Source organism: Aphidius gifuensis, linkage group LG3 (assembly GCF_014905175.1).
Source record: "Aphidius gifuensis isolate YNYX2018 linkage group LG3, ASM1490517v1, whole genome shotgun sequence".
Classification (NCBI taxonomy): Eukaryota; Metazoa; Arthropoda; class Insecta; order Hymenoptera; family Braconidae; genus Aphidius; species Aphidius gifuensis.
In genome coordinates, this window is record NC_057790.1 from 18284389 (window position 1) to 18296522 (window position 12134).

General features: G+C 25.2%; 5 protein-coding genes and 1 long non-coding RNA gene across 11 annotated transcripts in view; 3 read left to right on the plus strand and 3 right to left on the minus strand.

Moving 5' to 3' along the window:
- LOC122852390 overlaps positions 1-4341 on the plus strand; it is a 38925-nt gene extending 34584 nt beyond the window's left edge. For 2 of the 4 annotated variants that reach the window (XM_044152159.1, XM_044152157.1), the window contains exons 6-11: positions 31-356; positions 475-635; positions 728-1234; positions 1877-2034; positions 2579-2728; positions 2848-4336. In XM_044152159.1, the coding sequence (XP_044008094.1) occupies positions 31-356; positions 475-635; positions 728-1234; positions 1877-2034; positions 2579-2728; positions 2848-2964 (1419 nt within the window). In that variant the 3' untranslated portion in view covers positions 2965-4336. Of the gene's footprint in view, positions 1-30; positions 357-474; positions 636-727; positions 1235-1876; positions 2035-2578; positions 2729-2847 lie in introns of all 4 variants that reach the window. The other 2 variants (XM_044152155.1, XM_044152156.1) reach the window with 2 other exon arrangements.
- Positions 1-7610, minus strand: part of LOC122852405 — a 38934-nt gene extending 31324 nt beyond the window's left edge. The window contains exon 1 of the long non-coding RNA XR_006373814.1: positions 7456-7610. This is a non-coding gene — a long non-coding RNA (uncharacterized LOC122852405). The remainder of the gene's footprint in view (positions 1-7455) is intronic.
- Positions 4557-7219, minus strand: LOC122852392 (E3 ubiquitin-protein ligase RAD18-like). The gene is made up of 3 exons (XM_044152163.1): positions 6923-7219; positions 6724-6802; positions 4557-6648 (listed from the first exon to the last, which is right to left on the minus strand). The coding sequence occupies exons 1-3, from the start codon at positions 6971-6973 to the stop codon at positions 4715-4717; spliced, it is 2064 nt and encodes a 687-aa protein (XP_044008098.1). The 5' UTR covers positions 6974-7219; the 3' UTR covers positions 4557-4714.
- A 168-nt stretch (positions 7611-7778) lies between the features above and the next one.
- Positions 7779-8649, plus strand: LOC122852402 (probable NADH dehydrogenase [ubiquinone] 1 alpha subcomplex subunit 12). The gene is made up of 3 exons (XM_044152178.1): positions 7779-7904; positions 8057-8139; positions 8242-8649. Exons 1-3 carry the CDS (start codon positions 7816-7818, stop codon positions 8478-8480), a joined length of 411 nt encoding a protein of 136 aa, XP_044008113.1. The 5' UTR covers positions 7779-7815; the 3' UTR covers positions 8481-8649.
- A 95-nt stretch (positions 8650-8744) lies between these two features.
- Positions 8745-10941, minus strand: LOC122852393. Its single transcript, XM_044152164.1, has 3 exons — positions 10808-10941; positions 9152-10700; positions 8745-9047 (listed from the first exon to the last, which is right to left on the minus strand). The coding sequence occupies exons 2-3, from the start codon at positions 10657-10659 to the stop codon at positions 8822-8824; spliced, it is 1734 nt and encodes a 577-aa protein (XP_044008099.1). The 5' UTR covers positions 10660-10700; positions 10808-10941; the 3' UTR covers positions 8745-8821.
- A 229-nt stretch (positions 10942-11170) lies between these two features.
- Positions 11171-12134, plus strand: part of LOC122852397 (sister chromatid cohesion protein DCC1) — a 61626-nt gene continuing 60662 nt past the window's right edge. For 2 of the 3 annotated variants that reach the window (XM_044152170.1, XM_044152172.1), the window contains exons 1-3: positions 11180-11277; positions 11643-11819; positions 11895-12096. In XM_044152170.1, the coding sequence (XP_044008105.1) occupies positions 11240-11277; positions 11643-11819; positions 11895-12096 (417 nt within the window). In that variant the 5' untranslated portion in view covers positions 11180-11239. Of the gene's footprint in view, positions 11278-11642; positions 11820-11894; positions 12097-12134 lie in introns of all 3 variants that reach the window. The other variant, XM_044152173.1, reaches the window with a different exon arrangement.

Consider the following 12134-nt stretch of genomic DNA (forward strand, 5'->3'; position numbering starts at 1 on the left):
TTATGTTATTTTATTTTTTTGTTTTTACAGGAATTTGATATTGAAATGACAAAAGTTGGTGGAAGTTTGGGTTTTACATTACGAAAAGTTGATAGTAGTGCATTGGGACATTATGTTAGAGCATTAGTAAGAGAACCAGCTTTAAGTGATGGTAGAATTCAGCCAGGCGACAAAATTGTTGCAGTGGATGATTCACCCTTGTCACCAATGAGCCATGAGGAAGCAGTTGCATTACTACGACAATGTGGTCCAAGAGTTAAACTTCGTCTTTATCGAGACTTGGCACAAACACCAGTATCAGCACTTTCACCAACTGAACCAGATCATCCACTTCGTCCATCACGAACAAATTTGAGGTATGTATTATCGTTGCCAAAATTTTTTATCGATAAAAAATTTTATTTTTATTTTCAACTGTCAATTTATTTATTGAATGAAAAATTTATTAAGAAAATATTCTATAATAATTTACAGACAAGAAGCAGTGGATATGCTGTGTGATTTGGCTGTGAGAAAATTGTCCCCAGGCACTTCGAATGGATCAAATTGTCAACATGTTTCTGGTACATTGTCTAGCTCACCAAGAAGACTTCGTAGACCTGCATCACGAACTCCAACGGGTGAAAGAGAACAAGGTATTTCAATAAAATTATTTTAATATGTTAAAATTATTTATATAAATTTATTATTTATATTTTTATTAATTGTGTTATTTTTATTATTTTAGAACCAATTTATGCAACTCAATTGTCAATAACAAGTCAAGCTGACACCTCGGATTCAGATCAATGCTCAATAAAAACTCAAATAACAAATTCCCAAGCAGCAACACCAGATGACATTATTGATCCACCAGCATTATATGATATTTTTGACAGTAATGATCGACCACTACGACCTAATTTTCTAAATTTATCAGCACCAACAGATAAACCAAATTTTCAATTTAACTTGGAGCCTGAACAAACAACCAATATTGTCATCAATTATGATAATAGAAATGAAAATATTGCAAATGTTTATCATGATGATAATAGAAGAGAATTAAATGATATACAAGACAGTGATCTACCAACAGAACCAGCATCAATGCCACCAATAATGGCTTTAAGAAATAATAGTGGTGCTTTTAGTTATAAAAATCCAGCTTATCAATCAGCAAATCCAACTTGTGGAGGAACAGATAATGGTACAAAAACTAAAATTGGTCATTCAAGTGATCAAGACATTCCAGGTAATTCATTATTCATTTATTAATTATATCAAAAAATATATTTTAATTTTTTTTATTACTTAATCAAATTTTAATTTATTTATATTAAAATTTTTCTTTTAATATTTTTTGAACTAATTATAATACAATGTCATTTGAAAAAATTAAAAAAAAAAATTCATAATATAAAAATTAACATATTTTAAAATAAAATTTTTACCTTTTTTCAACAGTTAATTTTAATTTACTTTTAAAAGTGTTATTTCGAAAACTTTTTGCATATAAATATGCAATTGAAATTTATTTGAATTATCATAAAATAAAAAGTATATCATTATTTTTAATATTACAAATAAAAAGTTTTTTATTTTTATTTATTTATTTTTAAAATAAACATTTTTTGATAATTAAAAATTAAATTTAACAACCGTTTGTACTTGTGTTAATGTGAAAACTAAATGTAATGATCCTGAATAAATTTAAGTAATTTAAAAAACAATGAACATGACCTAAATTCTCTTGGTCAAATATACAAAACACAAAACTATACGTCATTCGCGGTGTTGCGATAATAAATTCTTATCATGACTGAATATATACTGTTGTAATATGGCGGATAATCTCGTTAAAACGTTTAAATTATTTGACATTGTATTGTTGTAGGTAAAGTATTTTGTGGTGAAGATCCAGTGGGCAGTAAAGGTCTTTTAAAGTGGAAAGGTGTCATGTTTGCTACTGATGATGATGATGAAAAAAATAATCCACAGGATATTAAGGATAATACAAAAAAGACTGAATTAAAATATCGTGAAGGTTACGAGGTAAATTATTAATATTATAATATAATAATTATCATAATATAATAAAAGAATTCAGCCATTTTTTTTTTTTTTTTTGTGATTACATAATGTGTCATCATTCAATTTAACCAGACAATAAAATTTCGTATTTTTAATATTATACTACATCGTATACTAATTTTTATAATTCATTATTTTTTTTAAATAATCAACTATTGTCATTTAATAAAGAATATTTTGTCATTATTGTTATTATTTTTATCATCAGACATACTAGTTTGGAATTGTTCCAATTCTTTGATAAAAACTATTTACAATTGAAATACTGAGAGCATATTGTAAACTGTGTTGTAATTAATTGTCATGAAATTCCAAAAGTTTAAATTATTGTTTTTATTAAAATAATAATTTTATGTTACTTATTAAATATATATTTTATTCATGCTAGTAGTATTATTCAAGTAAATTCATAATGAACAATGTGATAAAAGTTTTTGAAAATTAAGTTATTTGTTTTTTGTAATAATAACAAAGTAATTTAATAAATATGTAAAATTTGTTTTAGGTGTTTATGGTAGAACTGACAAGGGGCTGGAATAGCAGACTGGGATTTAGTTTACAATATGAAAATAATTCAACAGTAATATCAATTGTACATCCTGACAGTGTTGCTGCGAAGGACGGTAGATTGAAACAAGGCGACATATTAATTATGGTAAATAAATTCACCATCCTTGAAATTATATATTTTTTTGAATTTTATATATATTTATTCATAGTTTGTCACGTTGAAATTCAAATATATATATGATTTTTTATTCATTTATTTGCTAGGTAAATGATGAGAGTGTCGAGGACATGCCAACTGCTGAAATAATCGATTTATTGAGAAAAATACGTGGATCAATTGGCATAACTGTTGCACGAAAAAAAAAACGAGATGCAACGTGATAAAGTGATAAATAAAAAAGAGCTTAAGCTTTAATATATATATATAAAAATCCAGGAATGTCAGGTATTTTAAATTTTTCCTTCATTGTAAAGTTATTTTTTTATTTTTATTATTATTATTTTTTTTGTATGCCTGACTATACTGAGACAATAGAATGGAAAAAAAATAAAAACGAAAAATATTCGATGATTAAATTATAATTCTTTCTTCGAGAATTGTATAAAAGAAATTTAAAATATAAAAAAAAAAGAAAAAAAATATTTAATAGATTTTCTTGTTAAAAAGTAATTGAAAAATTTATCAAAAAGTTTATTCAATCAACGAATGTCAATACTATATAGAATTTAAAAAAGAAAAATAATAATTTAATATAAACTGTACATTCTTTTTTTTAGTGAAAAAAAAATTTATTATAAAATAAAAAACGACTTTCTTTTATTGTTGATTAAAAGAAAAAAAATGTATAAAAAATATATATTTAAAAAAAAGGCGATATTTATTACAATTATAAATTATTAATACTCATTAAAAGATATATTATATTTAAGAATAAATAAATATATTAATTGATATGTACAAATACATAATTTAATAATAGCTAATAACAAAAGATGTTTTTAAATTATAAAAACAAAAAGTTATTCCACTTTATTGTGAAAAGAAAAGAATAAAATTATTTTTCAATGGGTAAAGTAACTTTGAAAGAGATGCAATATAAAGAGATGCAACACAAAAAGGAGAGCTAGGCTGAAAAGAAAAGAAAAAAATTTAATTGTTGTTATAAATCAAACAGTCAATCAAAATAGTATATTTGAAAAAAAAAATATATCAATGTATAGAGTATTATTATAATAATTTAAAAAAAAGAAAAAAAACTTTATGTAAAATCTATCATGAATTTGCTTTGATTATGTTACTGTTCATAAAAAAAAATTTAACAATAATGACTGTTAAATAAACAAAAGAAAAAATCAAATTAAAATTTCAATATTAATAAAAAAAAAATTGTTCAATATCTATATTTGTTGTAAAGAGTATTTTAAAAATATAATCAAAATTGTAAAAAGAGATTAACAAAAAAAAAAAACAAGTGTTCAATTTAAAATCGATAATTCAAATTATATATTTATTATAAATAAATAACTAAATAAATCAAATGTCAAATTAATTGTTCAGTATCAATTCAGTTTATGTATTTGTTTTTTCTCTTCATGAGGATATATGTTTATATCCAAGTGACTGAATTTAAATTTATATAGACTTGAAAAAATAAAAAATATTTAATTGGCAAAAACTATGGTCAATGTAATAGGTCGTTTCATTAGACTATTAGAGCTATTGAAAATTTTAAAAAACATTCTAAAAAAAAAATAAAATTCAAGTGAAATTAAATAAAGCAAATTTATGAACAAATTAAATGAAATTTTAGTATTTAATTAATATCAAATTCCCCCCAAATTATTATCACCTGTGTTTTTTAATTTATCACTCTTTGAAGGTTGTTCTACAAGTATCACCATTATTACTCAAGTATTTCTTATTGTTTTTTTTCCTAAAGAAAACACAAATAAATTAAACAAAGAAAATATTAATTTATAAACTTTATTCAATGCAAATTTTTTTTTAAATATCTAAACTCTTATTATCAATCATACATAATTAAATAAAATTAAATCAATATTAAATTATAAAAATACAAATATATATCATAGTGCTTTAATATTTGTGAAAAAAAGAATAGAAAAATAATTATTTTTGTGCATCTTGCAAAACAGTACTTAAATCTCTTTTACGAATTGGTCGTCTTGGTGGATTTTTATTTTCTTCATTAGGAGTAACACATTTACGTCTTCTTCGTCGTTTCAATGAATTATCATCATTTTCATTGACAACAGAAATTGCATTCTCATCAATTTCATTATTTAATGATTCAATTGATTCAAGCCTTGTTGGTTGTGCTAATTTAGCAGAATCAATTGTTTCAAAACTTGAAAATCTTGATGGAAAATTACGTTTTCTAATTGGACGAGAAACAGCAATACTTTCAATTGGTTTATCATTATTTTCTTGACTTATATTATTTATTTCTTTTAAATTATTTGAATCATTTGGTATTTTTAAATTATCAACATCATCATCAGCAGCATCATCACTTGAATCAACAATAAAATCTTCAACAATTGATTTTGCAAGTTTTTTAGCTTGAATTTCTTTGATATTTGAAACTTTTGTTGTTTCTTTATTAACATCTTGCTTGTTATTTTCTTTTTCAGTCAATTTTGTTTTTTTTTCTTGTATTTTTTTAGAAGGAGGTGAACAATTTATAACTTCATCTTCATTATCCGAAGAATCTATATCAGTTGATTGATCAAAAATACTTAAATTTTCTTCAACATTTACTTTTGATGCTGTTTTTGTTGTATCTTGAACATTTACAGGTTTTAATTTTTGTGGACTCATTGCATTTTCATCAATTTCAACAGATAAAAAATTAACTGGATGAGTACTGGTATATCTTTGAAGTGGACATGATGAATCATCACTTGTATCCTGAAAACCTGATTCAAATATTGACATTGAATTATCAAATGATGAATCATCATTATTATTACTTTGATTTAAATTTTTAACTGGTGATGATGTTTTTATTGATTTATCATTTTTAATATTAATATTATCATTATTATCATTTAATATTTTACTTGTTGATTGTTTGTTAATATTTGTATCTCTTTTTTTCATTGTATCAATTAAAGCTTGAAAACTTTGTTTATTAGCTTCTAAATAATTTTTTTGTGCAATTTCAATAATATTTTGTTCAGTATTTCTTGTTACTTTTAATTTACCAATATTTATATTTTTTAATTGATTTTTTTTTTCTAAATTTTCTTCATCATCTAATTGTTTAACAAGTTCTTGAGGATTTCTTGGTTCTTCTTTATCACATTCTGAATTATAAAGTGTAACATATTTATGAAAACGATTTTCAAGTGTTTTACGATCACCATTTATTGGTAAATTATATTCTTTCATTTTTTTTTTTAATTCTGAATCTTTCATTAATTTTGTAACAAGTTTTGGTAATGGTCTACGTTTATTATTAATACGACGTGGTTGATGAATCATTGTTTCTCTTTTTAAACAAGCATCTAAATGTTTATTAATATGAGTTTCTGATATTTCAACACTACAAACTGGACATGCAACTTGTTTTATTGTTATTAATTGTTTTTCTGGTATTTTACGACTTTTTGGGGTAAATAATTTTGCTATTTTTGGAATACCACTTGTACTTGGACTTGACATATTACTTGTATCAATGAAATTTGAAGTTTGTGGTTTTTCATTATCTACAGTTGTGTTTGTGACTGACTCTTGATGACAATTACTCTCAATTATTGTATCTGATTTTGTTGGTGTTTTTAAAACTTGATTTGTTCTTGCTGGTCTTACTGGAGGTGTTTTTGGTGATTTTATAATAGCATTTGTCTCATCTTGATCATTGTTCGTTAATAATTTTGCACCCACAATACAATCAACTAATTTTTCACGTATTTTTTGAAAATATATTATTATTTCATCGAGAATTCTATTTGTATGTAAATCTTTTTCAAATGTTTTTTCAAAACAGGCAGGGCATTGTGTTTTATAATGCAAGTATTTACGTATACATAATGAGCAATCTGTAACAAAGGTAAAATGACTAAGTACATTGATACAACAATTTTTATCAAATAATTAAAATTACTATTTCTTACAATTATGTGAACATGGTGTCATAACAGAAGTTTCCATATAATCATAACATATTCCACATACAAGTAGCTCTTCCATTCTCTATAAAAAAAATTAATAAACAATTAAATATCAATTAAATAAAATAAATATGTATTATTGCCTCAATGTAAAATCAATTATATAATAATATATTAAATAAATAAATTATTAATCACTTACTTTGAGCTCTGAATAATCAGCTGGCCATGATATTTCAGCAAATTTTCCCATTGTTACAATTGTATAATTTCACAGTCAATATAATAAAGAGGTTAGAAATTTTTTTTAATCATAATAAATTGTATTTCTTTGTTTAATCGGTAGTTATTTTATATAAAATTTGATAAGTTTTTTATTTAAAAATTAACACTGTATATACACAAATAATAAAAACAAGACAATAATATTTTTGTTGTTATTTTTGTCAACTGCTAAACGCCATTTTTGTGAGGGGCATTGGGCAATAGAATTATGAATAGAATGGCCAATTCGGGTCAATTTTTTTACTGTTTACGACAAACAAAATATGTTTTTTATACGAATAATACAGTTCCTGATAGCTGGGGAACGATAAACAAGACCCTTAGACGCAGTTTTCTATATTATCATTAATAAACAGAAAACTGTATGACGATTATCAAAATAGTCCCGGTACGTATTGACAAGACATCGTTCAAAAATTCACAATTATTGATAAAAATAAATGTACTTACCCAACATGGTGTATATCAATTTGAAGAGGAAGATTTTATGAATCGATTGTTATATAATTCATTGTTCAACATAATTAATAATATAAATAATTTAAACAAATACACTCATTTTTACAGATATCAACAACTCACTTTTGCACACGACACACAATCACAATCGAGCAGTACACAAAATGGCGGTTAAGTAGCCGCGCCGTCTAGTAGCAAGAAAAACAACTGAACAACAATCGGCCATTTTGAAAATTGATGAGAGAGAGAGAAAGCAAGAGAAAGAGAGAGACCATTAAAAAATAACAACAATAACAAAATAAATAGTTTATTTACGTAATTGTAATAAACATTTGGATTTTGGATATCAAGATGCAACGTTACGTAGATATGGTTGTCAATTTGGCAAAAATATTTAAACAAAATAAAGGACCACTTGGCATGCTTCGGACTATGTACAGGTAATTTTTACAACAATTATTATCAAGCAATAATTGAGAATTGTTTTGACAGAAAGGTTATACTGCCTGATGTTAATTTGACACTTGATTGAAATCAATTGTTTTACAAATTTGTTTGTTAATTATTAATGTATTGTTATTATACCCAATAGAACTGATGACTTGAAATGGGGAACTCTTGTTGGTGAGGATAAATATGGAAATAAATATTATGAAAATAATTACTTCTTTTATGGTAAGAGACTTGACAGAGCTTTTAAATGTCTTTTTATTTTTTTTTAAATTTATTTAACAACAAGAACTGATTAATTGAATGATAAAAATTATTTTGCAATAGGAAGAAATAGATGGATAATATACAATGAACGTGTTCATATGGATTATGATGCATCTCAGGTACCAGCTGAATGGTATGGATGGCTTCATTATAAAACTGATTTGTTACCACACAATGATCCAAATAGACCAAAGTACAAGTGGATGATTGATCATCAACAAAATTTGTCTGGTACTAAAAATGCATACATGCCATACAGCACAACCAAGCCAAAAGTTGAAGCATGGAAACCATCATAAGTATAATTTTTCAAGCAAAATAAACGTAGAAAAATAATCATTATTATAACTGATAATAAATTGTCAGTGTAATAATATCGAGTGAAAAATTGTACCCAAAAATATGGGATTATAGGCAGAAAAAATGAAATAATAAATCACTGTAAATAAATTTATTTGAAAAAAAAAACAACAGTCAAGATTATTTTTAATAAAGTATATGATTAATATTAACATTGATTAATTAAAACTAACCATAGTAAGACAAGAATCGTGATAAATTAATTTTTTTTTCATCATTTATTCTGACATTGATAGTTGCTAATGTTTTTTTATTATTATTCATTTACATTGGATATTTTTTATGTACTAATTGTTGCTGAAGATTTATCAGATTCAGGTTTCAGTGTGTTAGATAAATATTGTACTTGTTCTTCTTGAGACAATTTCATCCAAGCTTTTGAATAAATTGGAATAACAGTGTGTTTCGTTCGTGCTTCCAATTCTTTCATCAAGAGTAACCAAAATGCACTTGGTTGTTGAAGTTTTTCAAAGTATCCATTTAGTGGTACGTACATGAAAAGTATCCTATAACAAAAAAAAAAAAAAAACAAATAAACTCTAAAAACTGAACGTAAAAGTCCATGATATAATTCTCAATATCTACTTGAGGATATTTTATTAATACTTACACTTCGCTGTCTGGAATAGGTTTTAAATCTTCAATTGTCTTGGGAAATGGTTCTTCAGCATTATTTATTGCAATTGGAGAACCATCATTTTTCCTAATCATAACATGATCAATCAAAAATCCCAAATTTGTTTTAACATTTGAAGCAATATATTGTTCACCACCAGTAATAGTCTCCAGTGCTAATTTAAGAGACTGCTCCAAGTCATCAGACGAGACAAATTGTTTGTAAGAATTAATAACTTCATCATTAGGTAAAATATCATGGTACTCTGGACACCTAGCCTTGACAATTTCATACAAAAATAAATAATTTTTTGGTATTCTTGGATCCCCAATAAAACCAACATCAAATATTTTTTCCAAAAGTTCTGGCCAGTAACAATCTAGTACTACAAAATCAATACCAAGTTGTAACAGTAGTACATATGGTTCATTGAGTATTTCTTTTCTAAATAAATGTTCTTTAATTTCATCCCAAATTGCTGGTTTGTAATTAGTTAATGCAAGTGCTTTTACAACATCTTGAACCACATGATAATCTGCATCTTCAAATAGACTGATGTCTTCATCATATTTTGATGCAATATAATCAATCAATGCATGATTGGCATGTGATATCTGTGTTATATCACTCAAAACTTTAATGGCTACATCATAGCCCATGTCTTTTGATATTAAAGAATTAATTATATTATCAATCAAATTTTCATTGAAAAATACTTCATAATTTGACTGTTTTTGAATGGTTTTTTTCATTATTCTATTTATCATTGCTAAAACTTCAGATGAATCTAATATATCAGTAGAATCTGCTACAATATTAATGATTTTTGATATAACTGGTTCAAGATGTACAACTGGTATATCAAGATAAATAAATAATAATTCTCTTGCATTATCAGGTGACAAAGCTGATAGATTAAATTTGTTGAGTTTTTGAGTAAATTTTGGTATTATAGAATATGTGTCTGGCGTTTTTCTTACATATTCAAGTACATTAATAAATGTTTCAAAATCTTTTATATCAAAATTTGTATGAACACGAGTTTGAAATATAACTGGTATTTTATCTAAAAGATGCCAAACAAGAGGTGTTTTATAAGATTTTCTTAATAATATATGTAGATATGCTATTTGATCAAGTGATAAATAATCCATTCTTTGATTTATTCTATGTAATAATTGTTCTACAATTTCTGATGATGATGAAACTTTAAAATAATTTAAACATTTAAATGCTTGTATTAATTTTCCTTCAGTTAAAAGATTTATATCAACTTTTAATGATCTAGTTAGTGCTTCAAATTCTGGTTTTCCAGTTACATAAGATGTTGACTGTTCTGGTCTTAAGTGATTAATTTTGTACATGTTTTCTAATTTTTGAATTGAACTTGGAGCATCTCTTTGTTCTTCATCTAAAAATGATGGTGTTCTATTTCGAGTTGCTAATCCTCGTATTGTCGATGACAATCTTATCAATCTATAAATACTTTTATTCAAAGCCATTTTTTTTCTTTTGTCTTGTTGTTAATTACAATTTGATATACCTTGATTAAAAAATATAATTATTAACCTTCATAAACAGCTATATAAAATCATATTAATTTACGTCTTGAATATATTTTTATTGAAACTTAAAAAAGTTTAAAATTACCTCAAGTTTATTTGAATTAATTTATAAATGTTGTCGTGTTAATAATTTAATTTATCAATCAAATTAATAACAAAAATTTTTAATAAACAATTTACACATGTGCTCAACTTGTTGACAAATAGAAAACGGAATCAAATGGAATAGACTGGAATGGACTGGAATGGACTGATGAAGTTCAAAATTTATCCGCAAGTCGTCGTGGCAGTTTGTGCACACGAAATGGCTGCCATGAAATTACGACGCGGGGGCAAGTTTTCTTGGTGCTGTCCTGGCGTTCGTGTGACTTCATCAGCCGGCATCAATATTGTGATCAGCATCATCATCATAACAATAATTGTTTTGAATTGCTCCGGAGTTTAGTTGTTTATTTCTGTCAAACATATTGACATATTTATTGAAATAAACAGCTTAAATCTACAGATATTTGAGACGATGTCAGACGCCGAAATAATTGTCGACAAAATTGCCAGGTATGTTCATATTTTGTTAATATTATCGTGTACACTTGTTGCCGGTACGTTGAATAAAACTGTTTATTATTATTTTGACATTATTTTATTTCATTAACACTTGGTAATGTAATGAAATGCAATTATTATATTCCGTATAAATTGTCGTTAAATCTAACCTCAAATGTTATTGGCTTGGGGAAAAAAAAAAAAAAAACAAAAAATATATAGGTATAAATGTATACACATATATAATTTGCGTACATTAACAACATTCAAGTTGAATATTAAACTAAATTTATGGAAATGTTTAACAATGTTAATTGTTTATTTATTTTTTTAATTGTTTATTCTTTTGTTTTATTTTATTTTTTTTAATTTTTCAGCAGCTTTGATCGTACCGTTGAAGATGTTTTAGTCACCGTTGAATTGGCCGCTATTGATAAATCAGAATTAATAAATGTTTCTCAAATAATAACTGACAAACAAGAAAAACATGAAAAAAAAGTTAGACTTTTGGAGTTGGATAAACATTTGGAGTCATCAATTTTGGAAGGACAAACGTAAATATATCAATAAAATTGGTGAATTTTATATTTTGATTTGTTAATTAATTTTTTAATATTTATATATTGTAGGCTAAAATTCAAAGGTGACAAAAATGAGCTTTTGGTACTCTGCACCAATGATAAAACATACGAGGTGAAGGATGCTGAAACATCAAACTCCTTGATAGTCCTGCCAGATTTAAAATTATCAAATGATTTAAAAAAATACACAAACAAAGAGTGGACAATTGAAAAATCCACATCTGAGGGTATTTTTCATACGTATTTGGAGGTAAATATTATTGACGTTTAATTTAAATTGTTAAACAA